The sequence below is a fragment of the Chanodichthys erythropterus genome, chromosome 14 (assembly GCF_024489055.1).
Source record: "Chanodichthys erythropterus isolate Z2021 chromosome 14, ASM2448905v1, whole genome shotgun sequence".
NCBI lineage: Eukaryota > Metazoa > Chordata > Actinopteri > Cypriniformes > Xenocyprididae > Chanodichthys > Chanodichthys erythropterus.
In genome coordinates, this window is record NC_090234.1 from 24,761,331 (window position 1) to 24,780,824 (window position 19,494).

The 19,494-nt window shown below is 37.4% G+C and overlaps 1 protein-coding gene across 7 annotated transcripts in view; it reads left to right on the top strand.

Annotated features, from left to right (window-relative positions):
• LOC137035353 (diacylglycerol kinase beta-like) overlaps nucleotides 1-19,494 on the top strand; it is a 126,194-nt gene that overhangs the window by 51,159 nt on the left and 55,541 nt on the right. For all 7 annotated transcript variants that reach the window (XR_010897057.1, XM_067408535.1, XM_067408537.1 and 4 more), the window contains 3 exons: nucleotides 6,011-6,096; nucleotides 8,399-8,488; nucleotides 11,670-11,830. Coding sequence is in view for 6 of the 7 variants with exons in the window: in XM_067408535.1 (XP_067264636.1) it covers nucleotides 6,011-6,096; nucleotides 8,399-8,488; nucleotides 11,670-11,830 (337 nt within the window). In the remaining variant the exon portion in view is untranslated. The remainder of the gene's footprint in view (nucleotides 1-6,010; nucleotides 6,097-8,398; nucleotides 8,489-11,669; nucleotides 11,831-19,494) is intronic.

The window sequence follows — 19,494 nt, forward strand, 5'->3', positions numbered from 1 at the left end:
GTGATCGCAAATAAATGGAAGCATGCGCAACTGAATAGGTCTGTGTTTTCTTTTTATGTCAATATAAATATCAGTTAGATTTAGCATTATTGATGTGCACTCCTGACATAAATTAATACATTACTATTACTGTAACTTTTTTTATTGTAAAACATTGTTGAAATATTGATGCCGGAATCTTAAATCTTTAAGTACAAAAACAAACGTTCGCAAGTTTGGATCGTTAAATCTTGAATGACTGTCAACTGTTGAATGAATGAGTGTCACGTCCAGCTTGTTTAGTTCGAACCGGAAGACGCTCCCACGTTTGACGAAAGGCCTCATGGGGCGTAGGAAACTTGTGGATATATTTTGGTTAGTTGCCAAGGCAGCATTTCTAATTTCATTGTTTTGTTTTTTTATCTAATATTTATTTTATTTCAGCTTTATTCAAATTATTTTAATAGCTTTAACAATAACAATAACAACACTGATATAGAGCAATATATTTAATGAAGATCACTCTAAAAAAAAAAAAAAAAAAAAAGTGCTATATAGCACTAAAAGTGGTTCTTGGCTCATAATCATAGGGGAACCACTTTTGGTGCTATGTAGCACCATATCTTTAAAGGTGCTCTAAAGAAACTTTGTCAAATGGTGCTATGTAGAACCCATAAGAGGTGCCATATCGCATTTTATTTCTTCAACAAAAATGGTGCTAAACAGCACCAACAGTGGTTCTTTGGCTCGAAAAGAACCTTTAAAGGGGCCTAACAGGTTCTTTGTACAGCAGTGGTGCTATAAAGCACCTTAACCACCCCAAAGAACCGCTGAAGAACCATACAGGGGCTTAACAGGTTCTGTATACAGTAGCGGTGCTATATAGCACCTCAGTCATCCCAAAGAACCAGTGAAGAACTGCTGAAGCACCAAGATTTGGTGCTATACAGCATTTAAAGTGGTTCCCCTATGATTAAAAGCTACTTTTAGTACTATATAGCACCATTTTTTAGAGCATAGATTAGATCAATTGACCATGAAAGAACTTGACAAGAAATAATTTTAACATTTTAAACCAGTCTAAGATGATTTGCTGGTCTTAATTGATTTCTCAGGCCCTGTTTATACCTGGTATTAAAGGATTAGTTCAATTTCCTGACCATTTACTCACCCCCATGTCATCCAAGATGTTCATGTCTTTCTTTTTTCATATGAAAACAAAATTAAGGTTTTTGAGGAAAACATTCCAGGATTCTTCTCCATATAGTGGACTTCAGTGGGGTTCACTGGGTGGAATGTCCAAATTGCCGTTTGAATCCAGCTTCAAAGCACTCTATGTGATCCCAGACGAGGAATAAGTGTCGTATCTAGTGAAACGATGTGTCATTTTCTAAAAAAAAAAAAAAATGTATATACTTTTTCACCACAAATGCTCATCTTGCACTGCTCTGCGATCCGCACGCATGACGTAATCACGTTACAAAGGTCATGCGTGACATTGGCGAATCTACCAATTCAGTGTTCAGTGTACAAAGCGAACATGCAAAGATTAAGCTAAATGCCCTTTACAAAAAAAAGGTAAAACAACAATATCAGACGAATTTAAAGTTGAAGGAGAAAGTTTTTTTTCCTACCACAGTACTTCTGCCTATGTCACGCGTGACCTTTCAACGTAATGTGTGGCGCATCACAGAGCTGTGCAAGATGAGCATTTGTCGTTAAAAAGTATATACTTTACTAAAAGTATATACTCTTATTCCTCGTCTGGGATCGCATAGAGCCCTTTGAAGCTGCACTGAAATGGCAGTTTGGACATTCCACCCATTGAACCCCACTGAAGTCCACTATATGGAGAAGAATCCTGGAATTTCTTTTCAACTGAAGAAAGAAAGACATGAACATCTTGAATGACATGGGGGTGAGTAAATTATCAGGAAATCTTCATTCAGAAGTGAACTAATCCTTTAAGATCTTTAAGATTGTCTTCAAACCAAACTTGGGTCTTCAGCTGACAAGTTTAAATCCCGTCTGGATAGCATTCGATTATGTTTACGCATTGAGTTAGTAGGCGGAGAGTAGGCGGTCTTTTGCAGCTGTTTGAACACATTCAACCACTTTAGAGTTTACACTATGAAAACAATTCGGTTGAATGTTTTTACGACTACCTCTGTAAGTGGTCGAAAGTGGACAAGATCAAAATGTTTTACACCCCGTATTAAACCTGTATTTAGCGTTGTCCACTTGTGATCCAATCAACCAAAAAGCATCTTAATACCAGGTGTAAACAGGGCCTCAGGCTGGTCTGCATAAACAGCATAAACCAGTTAAGACAAGCAAACCAGTTTAGACTGGTTTAAGCATTCCCCCCCACCCAGAAAGGATGGTTTGCATTCATATTGAAATCGCAGACCCTGCAAATCTGAGAACAGTTTTGAGATATCCAGATCTTTTTAGAGTCTTTTTCTAAAGAGAAAAATCTGAGAAGCAGAAGACACAATTTGTTTTCCATTTAATCCCTTTGCTGTCTAAGAGAAACAATTCATATATTGAGGAGATATCATTTGTGCTTTTCTTTGTTATGAGCTCCTTCCTCACTTCCACTGCATTGTGCTCTTATACAGTTACACATACTTTAAACCCACTCAAAGTGCACGAGTACATTCTGTTCAGCACCCTGCAGTTGTGCAACAGCAATTCTCCTTCAGGAAAAAGGAGAGAGAGAGAGAGAGAGAGAGAAATGAAGTACAGAGCAAAAGCAATGGTCGTTCCGCGGGAAAGCAGGCTAACCTTCCGTCCTAGATCCCCCTCCCACCACAAAATGTTCTGTAGTCACGACTAGTGTGCTACTCATCATGAGACTATTCAGAGAGAGAGAGAGAAGGGGACTGAGGATTGTATGACACCGATGATTTCCCTCATGGAGAACAATATGATCATATATTAAATTCTCTTTCTTAAGCACTTAGCTAATTCATAAGCTTTTTTTGATGTGATATTTTCTAATCTTGTTAATGACTGCCATTGTTCGTAGCTCTTTGTTTATATAAAAAGAAGAGAAAAAGCAAGCAAAATGCAGTCCATACATTATACATTAATGTTATATTTGAATAGTAGTAAACGTATCCCTTATTAGGGCCTGAGCACTGATGGTGTGAGGACCCTATTGTAATTGCTCTGTCAATTATAATTCTTCTTCGAAATGAATAACATTTTTGAGGGCCTAAATATGCTTGAAAACTCATGAAACTTTGCACACGCGTCAGAAGTGGTGAAAATTTATGTCTGATATGGGTTTAGGGGGAATTAGGTGTGGCAAAATGGCTCAATAGTGCCACCTAGAAAATTTCAATTAAGCACCCTTTGTGCTACGTTTCACATACAGGTATGAAATTCGGTAGACACATTTAACAGCCCAGTACCTACAAAAAAGTCCTTGGGTGCAAAATCTGAAAACCCAACAGGAAGAGAGATATTTTGAATTTTCTCTGCAAAATTTTTGCAGTTTTTGACATTTCCAGACATTGTATTTTAACAAACTCCAATTACTCACCCTCATGTCATTCCACAAGACCTTTGTTTATCTTTGGAACACAAATTAAAATATTTTTGATGAATTCCGAGAGGTTTTTTTATCCTCCATTGAAAGCAACAAAATTACAGTTTTGACTGGAAACAGTGAAGTTTAAGTGATGAAAGTTTTGCCACATCCGACTGTTCATTTCATCAGTGCATTGGCACAGGGAGTCAATGGGGCTGTAGTCATTAGGCGATAAATCTGGGTGTCATCTGCATATGATGGAACGCAGTGGTCACCAAACGGTTTGGTTATGAACCTTCTTCAAAATATCTTCTTTTGTGTTCCACAAGAAAGTGAGTAACATGCAACATGAGTGTGAGTAAATGAGGACACTTTTTTTTTTTTTTTTTTTTTTGAGTGAACTGTCACTAAGGTTGAATCCTTTATGGTCAATTGATTGTGTCGCTCTGGATATAAGTGTCTGTAATTTAATAAATGTAAATATAATGTGTATCACCACTTTTCACTTTAGATTGATTATTTTGTTTCAGATATTTCTGAACAAACAACACTGAATGGGCTATATTCTTCTCTGATCTTTCTTTTCTATCTCTTGGCCATTTCATTGTGAAATATCTGAACTGATGATTGACACTCAAGGGTCTGAGTGATCAAAAGATGGAGAGATGAAAATAGACAAGTGTGTTTGAGCTGAAGAGGCCGCTCTTATAGAATTATATATAGAAAACACAGATTGCTCAAGTGTCTGTTCTCTGTTGGAGAAGGAATTGTTTACGTAAACCCCATCACTACAACAGCAACATTGCCATTTTAAACAGACTGGCACTGGTACATTACAAATTTATCTGGAGCAGCGCTCATTTAGTCAGGCTGAAACATGATTCCAGCTCAAGCCTGTCCAGAACCACAGCCATGTTCCACTTGTGTTACCCGTCCATTAAACTTCAACGAAGTGGACAGTGTTGTTGTTGACATAGTTTGAGCATTTCTATGGCACTACAGCAACAAACCCGAGAAGGTACAAAAAAACAGAACTGCTTGCCTTGAATCCAATTGACTGCATTGTCATTGTAAATGTAGTGGCACATTTACTTGACTGTTTTGCTCTTGTCCTGCATACATAAAACATGCTGCATTGTCAGAGCCCATCAAAAGAAGTTACACAGTATTAATATTTCAGACAGTTGTGTGACTGCTCTGCTGGTGTATTACGCTCAGTGCTATAGCAGATCCCACATGTGCCTGTATGCAAGATATGTCCTAGACTCACCCATGTGCTGCAGTACATGCTCCTGACCAGCAGAGGGTGGTGTCTTCTTCAGCCTCTGTCCTGCTCCGTTGTACTTACCTCTGAATGTTTAGTGAAGAGATGGTACTCAAGTGTTTACAGATATAGGTCTAAAAAATAATAATTAATACTTTTATTCAGCAAGATCACGTTAAATTGATCAAAAGATGCAGTAAAGGCATGTTACAAAAATGTTACAAAAGATTTGTATTTCAAAAAATGCTGTTATAGTTGGGTAAACGTATATTGCGGTGAATGGGAGATGACGGCAAATATAATTTTTGTATTTCCATTTGCTCCAATAGCAAAAGAAAAAAATAAGTGATAGCTTTCGACGACTTTCCAAATAAAAGGAAAAAATATAGATTGATTGCATCAGTCAGAAGAGAGAATGATATCAAATTTGCCATTGTATTAGAAACACCATCACAGCATTGTTAATTTGGGTTGTTGTTGGTTTTTTTTTTCTATTTACTGCAAAGGTAATTAACACAAAGTATAGTATTATTAATTTGTATTACATTTTTAAAAAATGAAACTTTACTATGTTTTCGATATTGATAACTGTGGAAACGCACCATCACAGTCTGTAAAAAGGGTCCATTAATGATTTTTGAAGGATCTTGTGATACTGAAGACTGGAATTCAGCTTATCCATTACACAATTGAATTATATTATACAATTTATTAAAATAGTAGAAACATTATTTATTTAAAAATGTTTAATGTTGTTTAATATATTTGGTTTTGCACAGTTAGTCAGCTGTTTCTGCTTCTGTGTCTTAAAATTGTACTATTAAAATTTAATACTACTTTTTTTTTTCAGTATTGAGAAATTTAGAAGCTTTATTCATTCAGTGCTTTGCTCACAGCTCAAGGACAAACAAATAAAAAGTGAGCAAACTTTTAGGATACGTAAACTTTAACAGTCAACAGTGACAGTGGCTTCACAGTCAAAAAAGGCTTTAGTTGAGATTTAAAGGAGGAGGCTCAATGTGATTTTAATTCCAGAGATTTGCTCCCATGACACTGAATGGGAAAAACATAAATCTTCTGTAACATCCTTCAGATCAAACATACTCCATTAAAAAGTAAACAGTACATTGCCATTGGGGAATACTGATCATTTTAATTATAGGCCCAAGGAAAGCTTTCATGCAAATACATGAAAAGGAAGCCACCATCTCTGTTTTTATGTCTCCCAGGCTCAACTTTTTTCGAGACGTGCCTGATTTCCGTGTGCTGGCCTGTGGAGGTGATGGATCAGTGGGGTGGATTTTGGACTGCATTGGTGAGTACGCATCAGCATCAGTGCTTTCCAGAGCTGTAATAATTAACATTGTTACATGGACTTAATAGACCCTCAGACTAGCAGTAACACGGTACATGTATACGCAATACAAACTTCGACAGTAGGCTCGCATTAGGATTTCACACCGATATCGTTTCAGCTGCTCTGTAGAGGAAATAAAGTGATTTAAAGTGATTTTATTTTAAAGTGAATTATCTTTCAAGATTAATGTTTGATGATAAAGCCAAAGAAAAGCTTTCATTTGAGATACAGAATTTGTATTGTCTTGCAGTTTTGATTTAAAACACACTAAAAGGGGCACTTCTGGCAAAAAAGGCTTTCAGTAAAACTTGGCTGTCTATACAGTAGAAAGGTGAAAAATCTAACTGAATAACTACACCATTGAATATCTACAACTGTAATCTAACTGAAAGGTGAATCTAACTGAATAACAACACCATTGTCTTCTGTAAAGCTACTTATAGCTGAACTAATTTCATACTTGATGAACTTTACACAGTATTTAAACTTAACCAAATACCACCATTGTCTTTTTATAGCTGCTTTACAGTATGATTGGAATTTGTCTCATTTTTGTTAAAGTTTGCATCATTGATTCTGTCATTTCCCTTTTTATTACTGTGAAACTGCTTTGAAACAGTCTGTATTGTATAAAACGCTGTATAAATAAAGGGGACTTGATTGCGCTTTATATTTGCTACTATTTTTCATCTGCATTTCCCCTAGGAGATCAATAAAGCATGTCGACCAATTCAGCTACAAACATTTGAACATTAGGACTTCTTTCCATGCAGTGCTTGACACAAGGCTGGATCTTATTTAAGTCACATATAATCATGACGTTTAACCATCAGAAAGATCAGAAAGAAAAATCATTGTTTCTAGGAAGCGCATTGACTCATCTGTGACCTCTTTCATATTAGTGAATGCAGGATAACAGTGGATATATAATGGCCTGTCTTTCCCCCTCCTGACAGCCGTATTGATGTTAATGGACGAGCGCTGGAGAGGAACCAGTGTGGGCGGTGGTAGATATTGCCGCTAAGTGCTGATTTAGAATCAGCTTGGTCTCCAAACCTTTGGCTTGAAATTGCAATTGGCTGATGGTACTGAAACCTGAACTCAGATCAGGACTGATGTGCTCTTTATCCCTTTAGAGACTCTTTAGCCTGGCAAATTGAGGCTGACAGGGACACGTGGGAGTTTGTCCTCCTAACGGCCCTAAAGTGATGATTTAGGAGCAGCTTTTGAATGAGAGCCGCTCTGCGATCAGTCCTTGCTTGTTGTTCACCCACACAAGTTTGACTGGTATTAGAAAATGTCTGCTGCTGACGATTACTCAGAGGGCCCCTGCGGTTAGGCAGTACATCGCACCATACGGGCCAGCACCAAAAACAACGTCCCCGCAGTCCCTGTGCACAACGCAATGAGCCACACGGGGACCATCAGCGTGAGGACAGAAAGATACAGTTCATCATGTTGCCTCTCTTCGGCGGATAGCACAGAGAGCTGTTTGTCTCAGAACAAAAGAAACAAACAAATCTAATGTGAATTATTGTAAGGATATTACATAGGAATGATACACATTGATGCATGAAGAAGACATAGCCAGTGCTGTATACCTAACTTCAATGTTAGCTCAGGGTCTTCATCTAGGCTGTTATAAGAGCTGTGGAATATAATCATTTCTATGATGCATCACGATGCTGATGTGAACGATTCTGCATTGATGCATAAAAATCGAGTTTTAAATGTAATCAAATAGTCCTGTAATACATGTTAATTTGCACTTAGGAAATAAAGCACTTGCATCTGATGTTTCGGTTTCTACAAACAGAAGACTAGAGTAATGATGCTGAAAATTCAGTTTTGTCATTATAGGAATAAGATTACATTTTTAGTTGTATTAAAATAGAAAAGTTATTTCTCAGTATTACAGATTTTACTGTATTTTTGATCAAATAAATGCAGCCTTGATGAGCATAGGAGACAAAAACATTAAATAGTAACATTGAATAGTAGTGTACATACTTGCAAATCCATTAAATATAATCATATTTGATGTACTAGTTAAAAATATATTTTAATTTTACTTACAGTAATAAACATTACTGCTGATGTTTGACCCCTGATATGTACTAAATTTATTTACAAAAGTTAAGAACCCCAGTTTTTACAATTTTCAAGAAACTCTGCACATTAAACACTTTAAAACTTTAAAGTATTTTAACATGAAAAATAGCACACAGCTGCTTTATTAGCTCTCTTTGTTTCTCAACAGATAAGGCCAATTTTTCTCGGCATCCGCCTGTTGCCATCCTGCCTCTGGGGACCGGGAATGACCTTGCTCGCTGCCTGCGCTGGGGTGGAGGTGAGGAAAAAACAAGAGACTGTCCACCAGCAGTTGAAAGGAATTACTAAAAGCCTTTGAAATGAAACTTAAAGGGCTTTCCTTTGCAGAACCACTCGAGTTGAGATTAGGCTTTGAATTCTTTGAATCTAAGCACAATCCTGTATAAACCCTTCAAAAGCATTTTGAAACTGCTTTCTTTTAAACATTTCCACACTCAACCATGAACAGAAGGTCATAATAATCAAACTTCCTCATAGTTAGTTGAATGCTCCAGTCACATGAATGAGAAAGCAGGATTTGCTAAGACCACACTTGATTTCAGGATTTTGATTCTGTGATCTTCATCACACAAATGACTGTGGCAAACATTTGCCCAGTTAAGCAAATTAAGTGTAAAATTAAAGGGATAGTTCAACCAAAGATCAAAATTCTGTCATCATTTGTCATCAGCACAAAAGGAGAACTTTTGAATAATGTGCTGACACCACAAAAGTAGTCTATGTGCTGTTTTACAAGTCTTTGAACCACTGATTCAAAACAAATGATTCGTAAAGCTTCGACGCTTCATGAAGCAGTGTTTTGAAATCGCCCATCACTAGATATTGTGGAATAAAGTCGCTATTTTGTTATTTTTGGCGCACAAAAAGTATTCTCGCCGCTTTATAATATTAAAGTTGAACCACTGTAGTCACATGAACTGTTTTAAATATGTTTTTAGTAGCTTTAAGGGCATTGAAAAAGGGAGTGTTATTGCTGGCGATGCAGGCCTCACTGAGCCTTTGGACTTTATTAAAAATATCTTAATTTGTGTTCTGAAGATGAACAAAGGTATTATGGGTGTGGAACAACATGAGGGTGAGTAATTAATGACAGAATTTTCATTTTTGAGTGAACAAACCCTTTAACAATCACAATACTGTTAAGAATTGTTTAACACTTTAGCATTCCTGTAAAATTAGCCTGAAACACCTAAAAAGGGCATACCCAAAGTAAATTGCATGCTGTTCTTGAACCATTTGGAGTATATGCATGGTTTTGGTCTCTTTTGAAAGGTATGTGTACCACGGTCAGTACAGTGTAATGCTAACAGGTTAAAAAGGAATTCGGTTACAGTCATTGCTAACAAGAGATAAATAAACTATGCTTTGAGTATATATAGACTTGCCAATCACTTGCCAACAAGAGACCTGCACTAATTCATCCCCGTGTGATTACATATGCGTGTACTTGTTTAGATATGTGGGTTTTTTCAGTAGGTTATGATGGAATGATATGCATCAGTGAGCCTGCGTATGCTTGTAAGACAGGTGTGGATGGCCTAGTAGAGGCTGCTGAATTAATTGGCCTCGTATCAGCATTTCCTGTGAGAGCATGTGTGCGGTTTGTTCAGGCGGGTAAGGTTTTGCATGAATGTATTCTTAAATTCATTTGGCTGGTATATGCTGTTTTTTCTCTCCATGTGAGTTGATTGACTGAAACACGTGTATCACCTGTAGTCAGTGAAGAGGCGCCATGTGAGCGTATGTTCATGTAACGTACAACTGTAAGTGTTTGCATGTCTGGTCCAGGAGGGTAGAGTGAGCACCTGGGTGTCTTCACACATGCTATATTTTGCTCCTTAGGTTGCCAGTCGGGAGTCAATATCTCCACCTGATTCACAGTATGGTCTCATTAAGAGATGGCGCCTCTATGATCATGTTGTAACAGGTAGCCTTTTACAATTGGGAAGTTCATTTAACTCAGGTGTCTTCTCAAAGGATCGCTTGGGTTGCCAAGCATTGAAAAATCTTCTCAGCTCATGGTGTTCAAACCCTTGGTGATGTAATAGATCCTTTCATTAAAAGAAGTATTCATTTACTCATCCTCATGTTTTTCCAAACATGTATTTCTCAACAAAATTAGAATGTAGTGGTCGCTCTTTTTTTATGCAATTATAATAAATGGAGACATGAACTTTCAAAATTCAGAATGGACCTAAAGCACCATCAAGGAATAATAAAAGTGGCCTATATGACTCATATTCCAAATCTTCTTAAGCCATACGATTGGATTCTTTGTGAATTATACTAAATTTAAAGGGATAGTTCACCCAAAAATTACAATTCTGTCATCAATTACTCTTGTTCTAAATTTGTATGAATTGTTATTTAATTATTTTATAACACAAAAGAAGATATTTTGAAGAATATGGGTATCCAAACAGTTGACGGGCCCCATTGACTTCCATGGTATGGAAAAAAAAAATCTATGGAAGTCAATGGGGCCCATCAATGAACAGTTGACTTCCATAGAATTTTTTTTTTCCATACCATGGAAGTCAATGGGGCTCATCAACTGTTCATTCTTCAAAATATCCTCTTTTGTGTTCAACAGAAGACAGAAATTCAAACAGGTTTGGAATAACTTCAGGGTGAGTGAATGATGACAGAATTTCATTTTTGGGTGAACTATCCCTTTAAGTAATCTTCACCTCCAGTGAGCTGTTAACTCGAGAACCACTGTGACCAGATCAGTGGGTCAGGATGTTTGTTTACATGCATATTAAACATTAAAAATCAGACTAAAGTGAAGCAATAATCCATGTTTTTAATCTGTCTTTTAGGGTGCCTTTCCACTATCTCCGATATTTGCATACGATTGTCGCATTTCACCCCCTTAGTGGCAGTCGTGTTGAAGTTTTAAATTGGTGGTGAAGCAGCCGTTATTCTTCCCTTGTTCAGGTGGTTGTGTGCGGTCGAGCCCCAAAAGTTCAAATATTTCAATACACCCAAAGCTCAAATTGGATCAGAAACTTCTACATACATATAAGGTCAGAACTCCACACATCTCCCGCACTACTCTCCATTGGAAATGAATGACTTCTGGTCTGTCAGAGATAGTGAAAAGGTAGCTTTATACTTTCACAACATTGTGTTACTTTGGCAAGTTTAATCATCTGATCTTGCTGTGTTAAGTTTTTTAATTAAGCTATGTTAACCTTGGAATTGCGATAATGCACGTCTTGCATTGTCGTGAGTAGAACAAAAGTTGAATCGTGCTTGTTTCATTCTTCTTTTCTATGCACGGACACTTGCACACTCTTGTTCATAGATAAAAAGGAGCTTTTGTGCGTTTCTTCATGTGTGTGGCTGATTTAAGTCTTTATAATTAACCCTCTATGTTATGTAGGTTCACATAGTGTTTGTGTTGTGATTGACAGGCTATGAAGGAGGCAGTCTGCTTAAGTTCCTCAAAGATATCGAGCACAGCACCGAGGTGATGCTTGACCGCTGGAACATCGACATTGTCCCTGATGATAAGGAGGAGAAGGGAGATCCTGTACCCTACAGCATAGTGAACAATTACTTTTCCATCGGAGTGGTGAGAATTTACTACACTTTTTTTTTTAAACAAATGCTTACAGCTCAAAGAGACTCAACATTATAGTACCGGAAGTACTGTTTTATCGGACGTTTTACACAAACCTCCTCTGGTCTTTCTAACCACGCTCATTCATCAGTCAAAATCTCTTACTCCCTATTATGAGTGTGCATTTTTTACTCAAGCCTGAGGCTAAAAGTAATTTGTGGTTAATTAAACGTTGTTTTCTCATGTAGCATTAGAATTAATTATCATTGTCAGTGGAACAACATGTTCAAACTTTGCTGATGTGATTTACAGCGTCTGAAGCAGTTTCATGCCTGTGACTCGTGTATCATTGCACAGAATTCTCCTTCTCACACACAGTTGCTTAGCAACACTCTTCTGTTCAAATGTTATATCCCATGTTGTTGCTATCATCAAGCATTTATTATCAGAACAGTTAAATGTCTATTTTTTTTTTTTTACAAGAAACAAATCTGTCTTTCACAAACTACTTATGTAATCATTTTCTACTTCTTTTTTGATAAACAGACCTGTGGGGCAGATTATATAACCAATAAATAAGTGTTTTTTTGTTGTTATTATATTTTCAAGTGGTTTTTGCCAAGTTGATATATAGTCACTTTCTGTTACTGTATGAAGTTACTGACTTAAAAAATATTCAGAACCTTCCACAGTTATACAGTGAAGGAGTAATTAACTGAGATGAAAACAAAATTCAAAGCTGCAGGAATGAATGAGGTTTTATACAGATAAGGATGAATTTCTGTTCTTTTGCTGGCACAATCTGGCCACATTGGGGCCAGGTGGGTATCCATGAGCCTGTCTTCCTCCTCTTGTTTAGTAATGATTAATTTCTGTCCTGTTTTTAGAACCTGTCGCTATAAATAGTAAGTCTGCTTTCATTTCTGAAAAATGTCCAATATTCTATTATAATCAGCGTCCCAGGTGTGTTGGATGATTGCTGTTTTATCTCACTGAAATGTGCCAAGTAGTCAGGCCACATTTAGAATGGCCAGAAATAGTGACGTGGCCTGAAACGGGCCACCTGACCTGTTTGAAATGGGTGTGAAGAGTGGCAGGGGGTACATACAAGCTTTACGCAAGGTGACATGAAAACAAGTATGAAGGAATGTGCCACTTCAGGGCCGTTATGTAACTCAGCTTAGTGTCCCACTGTCTCCCGTACAGACTGTGTGTTCCTCGGCCAATGACACAAACCACGTAAGAGTTATTGCTGTAGAAGCTTTGAGAAATTGTTCAAGTGTGCAAATGATAAATGCAGCACTCTAGTTCTATGAGTAATTAAAAAAAAAAAAAAAATATATATATATATATATATATATATATATATATATATATATATATATATATATATATATATATATATATATATATATACACATACATATATAAGTTTATATATGTGTGTATAATTAGTTTGGGGTACAAATTGTAATGATTTAAAATATTACAATTTAAATAAAACATTTTCTAATTTATTATATTAAAAACATAATGTATTTCTGTAATGGAAAAAATGAATTTTCAGCAGTCATTACTCATGAATAGAAAATTATTGGTTGGTTGGTTGGTTGATTGATTGATTGATTGATTGATTGATTGATTGATTGATTGATTGATTGATTGATTGATTGATTGAAATGAAATTATATGCTCTTAAATAATTAAGGCGTGCTGGTCAAAGTTTGCATCATTTAAAATACAGACGCAGATGCACTGTGAAGACGCAGTAGTTTGTTCTGGTCAGGTTTGTGTCAGACCATCTGATGATGCAGTGTGTTGGTTTGAAGAGGCTGGGTAACATGAAAGAATGCTGGCTATGAATGGACAATGGCCTATACTGTGAACCCTGAGTCTTGTGATAGGGGTGGACTGACTGTGCCATGTGGATCTTTGCATGGCTTGGCACTGAGTTTAGTTCTCACAAGACATCAATATAATTAAAACAAAAACAGACTTGTGATTTAGGCTTTTTCTTTTAAGCTGTAGTGTGTCATTTTTGGATTTTAGATACTGAGACAATTATAAGTAAAACTGTTGTAGGTTGAAGTAGTAGTTCATTAATGAGCATTTTATCATAATTTACTCAGCCTCATGTCTTTCCAAACCTGTATGACTTTCTTTTTTCTGTGGAACATTAAAAAATATGTTCTCAGAAATGTTCATACAACATAAGTCAGTGGAGTCCGATGTTGTTTGGACCCCAACATTTTTTACAATATCATCTTTTGTGTTCTGCAGATGAAAGAAAGCCATTCAGGTTTGAAGTAATGTGATGGTGATTAAATGATAACAGAATGTTCATTTTTGAGTGAAATGTCCCTAAAGAGTGCACTGTAAACATCCAAACATTGCTCTTCTGCTGTAAACTATTTCTGATATGAAAGTCTGTCTGATGATAACTGACTGTTCATGAACAAATGATAACTTTGCAGTACCCAATAAAGTGCTCTTTTATGGATCGATTGGATTTCAGTTTGATGCACAGTTCTGAGGATGTAGGCAATATTGTAGGGGGGCCGTTGGTGTCTGAAATCACGATACTATGGTGTTTGGTGCAGTGTGGCATGGCACTGGAGCAGAGGGACAGGGTGCTGGGAGTCCAGGAGGACAGGACAGATGGCTCCGCATTGGGCGCCACTGACACCTGAGTAAAGCAGTGCAGTGACTCATGCCCTGATGTAATCATTAGTAATGCTGTTTCAGCCTTCAACATTTTCCAGTCACTATCCATGAAGGTTGCCATGGCTTTTGTGGTTTTCAGGCCGTTATCACAGGGTTATGTATTTCATCATTTGTGACAGAGAGCTCATTTTCTCTTTAGCTAAACTAATAGCCATGTGGAAAGAAAACAAATGCTAAAGAGATAGTTCACCCAAAAATGAAAAGTCTGTCATCATTGACTGTCCCTCATGCCAAAAAATAGCTATTTCTGTGAGTGCATATAATGCAAGTGAATGTGTCAAACTTGACGCTTCAAAAACCATGCAAAATGACAGTGACAGTGCTTCCTCATCTCTTCTTGCATGCACTTCAGAACGTGCTTACGTCACACTTGACAACAGGATGACTTTTAAGTCAAGCGTGAACGCATGAACCCGCGTTTGAGAGTTGTCCGGCAGCTATGGTTTACAGTTTAAAATGTTTAAAATATTAGTATTTTTCTCTCACACACTTATCATTTGGTATCAGACGACATTGATTCATCCAATCATTTTGATTACCGTCGTGTTCACTTTGTGCAGTTTTTGAAGGGTCAGCTTTGAGGGATCTATCTACTTGAGTGTGGCACAGGACGGGATTTGAAATGCTGAGTGCGGATGTTTGAGGGAAGATACTGATATGTGTGCGGAAATTGTGAGAAATATAATTACTGTATCTAACAATAAAAGTTACTCATTTATTTTGTCTTTAAGAAAGTCATTTGTCTATTGTGCAAAAGGTCATGGGTTTGATTCCTAGTGAACAAACTGAAAAAAATATATATCTTGAACACACTGTCTCGGATTAAATAATCTACCAAATAAATGTATTGTAAAGTGAAGTTTGTTGGCTGATCAAGTGCTAATGCTGAAGAGCACAAATGGGCACAAATGTCCCAAGCTGCAAACGTACTTAGAAAAAATGTGCCCACTTCTAGAAGCTGTAGCTAGTTTTTACCATGAACCCAAGGGCTCAGTGTTTGGCTGGTTAGCATTGTCCAGCTAGCCCCTGTTGGTAGATATTGTAACTACACCAATGGGGCCCAAAAAGCATCTTTCTCTATTTACGGCCATCTACAAGTTGCACATTTTATTTATTTATTTATTTATTTTTTTTTAATTAATCTTTTAATTTATTTACATTCTTCTATGTGAACTGGACTTAGGATAGTCATCAGTGTAGGGTTTGGGGCTGTGTGTGTTCTTGTGGTGTCATTAGCCAATCAGCTTCATTATGATTTTCCTCCAATTCCATTGATTTGTCAGATGCAGTTGCAGTTCAGGTGATTCACAAAAGCTTTCTTTGATCAAAGATACTTGCGGAGTACCCTGCACTAGTCTAGCAATTACCATTACCATTGAGATGAATAGAAATGCTTTCAGGTATGATCGACATCTTTGCATGTACCTTTGTAAACAGCACCAACTGAGAGAGGAGGGCAGTGCTTAACATCCATGTGAATCTGATTTCTGAGACATCTTAGAATGCCATTGCAATCCTGCTCTGTGATCCAATTCACCCTGGAAAGAATTAAGAACAGCAAACACACCACGTCAGCAGCCATTAAGGACGTCTCTCCATGGATCTCCAGGCCTGGGAGTTGAAATCGAATCACCTCTCTTGACATCAACAACTGATCTGTGTGAGCCTCTCACCCTCCCCATGGTGGTGGTGCTTGGAAAACTGTCCCGCTGCCATCATGTTCTCACTGCTGTGGTATCATGCACACCTTCATCTCCAGTGACACAGTCAGTTCTGCCCTGGAACAGCAGTACTGGTTATGATGCTTAGTTTTTAAAACATACAAAATGTTTCAAATGATTATTCAAATATGTACATAGACACTACTTTAATGACAAGACAAGGCAATGTAGCTTTTGTAGAAAAAACTATAGTGTATACCTGTCACAGTAGCAAACGTTCTTCCCTCTGCAATGTTAAAAGATTATAGCCCGTCCAACTCAGGAACTTGGGTATAAAAATTATCCCCAGTATAAAATATAACTTGAGAGGTCATTCGTGTCCAGTCTTTAACTAATATTTACAATGATTCCGATGGCACGTAAAGGCAGCATAATACAACGGCTGAGGGAGTGTTGGCAAAGTTTTTCTCTTTTCTGACCAATGTAATCAATCTCAATATTTTTGCTTCTTTTGTAAAGTCATAGTGAAACAATGGATTTTTTTTTATTTTGTGATTAGGGCTAATGGAAGTGCAAAAATTATATTTGTTGTAGTTTCTGTTCACCACTATAGAAGTTAACCTGTGGCGACTTCTGCTTCTGAGAATCCCGGCAATGTGAAAAGGGTCCAGTCTATCATCGTATTGTAATATGGCTGTGATTTGGCTGTGAAGAGCATACACCAGTTCAATAGGTAGCTAAACAAACAACCTCTTAAGAGATATATTTGATCTTTCAACCTTATCTATGTGATAAGAGTGTTTATTTTAGAGCCTGTCAGTCTGCGTGTGTGTATGCATGTGCATGTGTGTGTATTTGTGTGTATAGTACTGGCACGGACTGAAGGTCAGGGGAAGTATCAGTGACAGGAAGTGTTTGGGTGCCAGAATCGGACCAGGTTACCACCATAATGAATGGCCGTGCTGAGTGACACCTGGCCAGTCTTAAAGTTAGAAGGAAAACAGGACCCACCTCTCCATTCACCTCACACATGCACTCTAGAAGTGCATTCAGACAGTATTCACATAATTCACTTATGTGGACTTTCACACAAACGCACCTCCAGTCTCATGATAAGTCCCATATGCACCTGCTCCCACCGTGCTGACAGGAGCACAGATGGGCACTGACTAAGTACGGTGCTACAATAACCCGGTGTGGACACACCAATCACTGTGACCTGAATATCACCTCGCTTAATACCCTTCACCTCTTCACCCCATCGATAGATGCTGTCCCAGGTGGACGAAACCTGTTTTTGGACTGAATTAAATCTTGAACTTTGTCCACAAATAAGTAGAAGCCATCTAACTGTATATGATACAAACCCTGAGGTGAACCTTTAGCCTGTCAGATAGTGGAGGGGGAATGCCAAGAACAGTTAAGCCTGCAGTTTCATTCCATAGGGACATGATCTGTCTCAGTGGAGGACATGGTGTCATCCCATAGTGCACAGTTTGGGATGAATCATAACATAACACCCCAGAGGATTTTTGTGTCTGGGCAGCTAATGGGATAGCTGAACAAGAGCTTTCATTTATATCTGTGAATTCCCAAACTACATATAATGCCATTCTGCCTTGTATTAGATGCATGTAGGTCTGAATATCAAGCTATTGAAGAAACACATTTTTGGAGTCAGGAGAAGACTCTGACATTAACAAAACATGGCCTACATTTTTTAAAAGCATCAGACTCTTGTGTGCTATTGTAAGGATATGAACGGGAATTAAGTCGATTAAAATGCTTTGCTAGAACAAATGTCTCTAGTGTTTGCAGAAGAGAAAAGCAGGAAAAGTATGTGCATGTCTGAGTTTATTCAGAATATGCTGATGTAATGTATACAGGAATATTCCAGCTGTGGATCATATAAACATCTTTTTAACCAGTATACCTTAACCAGAAAATTATGTCTATATAAATGCTGTCAATTTTGGATCTGGAATATAAAAGTATGTATATATTGATTTGATGTGTGTTATTAAGTTTTTTAAATATTTCTGTATAGCTCTGAATTTATTTTTATTTCAGTATTTGTTTTAGTAATTTTACTACTACTTTTATGTTGGTTTCTCATTTTCTTGTAGGTTTTTTTAAAGTCCAAAGTATTCACTTTTTACATTTACGCGTACAGTGCGTATGACGCGAATTCCATCATCAGAAGAGTACGTACTTTGTACGAACAGTTCACACGTGCAGTTTTTTTTGTTTTGGTTTTTTTTTTCGCAGTAATTAGTTTATCCACAAGGTGGTAGCCATGCCCTGGGGCCGTCGATTCACAAGGTAGTTGAAGAAAAACTGCATAAACAGAACAGACCTGACCGCAATGCAAGCTACAGCAACAATGGAGGCCTACATAGACAAGAGAATGTGCGAAGAGGTTAGAAAATAGCCTCATTTGTACAACTCTAGCATTAAATAGTACAAAGATGTTTACATGGGTTGTAACTCGTCGCGAGAGTTTGCTTAAAACTGCGCATGCATCGAACACCTGTGTATGCGTACGAGTCAAATCAAGTATACGACTGTACGTGTACAATAGCATACGTGTAAAAAAACTATGTATATAATACTACTATACCCAGGATTTTTTAGTATACCCAAGTTTTTCATTTAATATTCATATTTTATTTTATTTCAGCTTTATTTCAATTAACGAAAATGATTTCTAATAGTTTTAGTTGCTTTGGACCCCATTGACTTTCATTGTATGGACAAAAACACTCAAAACATTTTTTTCAAAATATCTTGTGTGTGTGTGTGTTCCATAGAATAATGTTTGGAACAACATGAACATTAATATTTGTATATTGTTTGTCATAGTTTAACACTAGGAATCAGGTTCTAATACCTCAGACCACAATATAATAAAATAAAAGCGTCATTGGATGAGAGCAGTGCCTTTTGAGGGCAGCTTCCTAGCTTTCGTTAGGTGCTTTTTATAAGCCTGTTCCGTGTCATGGCATTCACCGCAGTAACTGAGGTACAGTGCGTTCTGTTCTCCTCTTAATTCTCCTCTTAATTAACACCTGCATGGTCTTTCTGAGTATCAAGAAATGTCACATGACATTGTCTATTCTGTGATATTTTTAATGATACCATATGTGCATGGACCTCAGCAAGAGTTCCTTCTGGAGAACTCAATGCATCGTAGCAGTGGTTTGGATATGTGTGGGATATAAGTCCACCACCCCTCCATGTAGCCTCCCCAACCCCCCACACTTCCTGTACCCTCTCCCATGTGACGGCCGC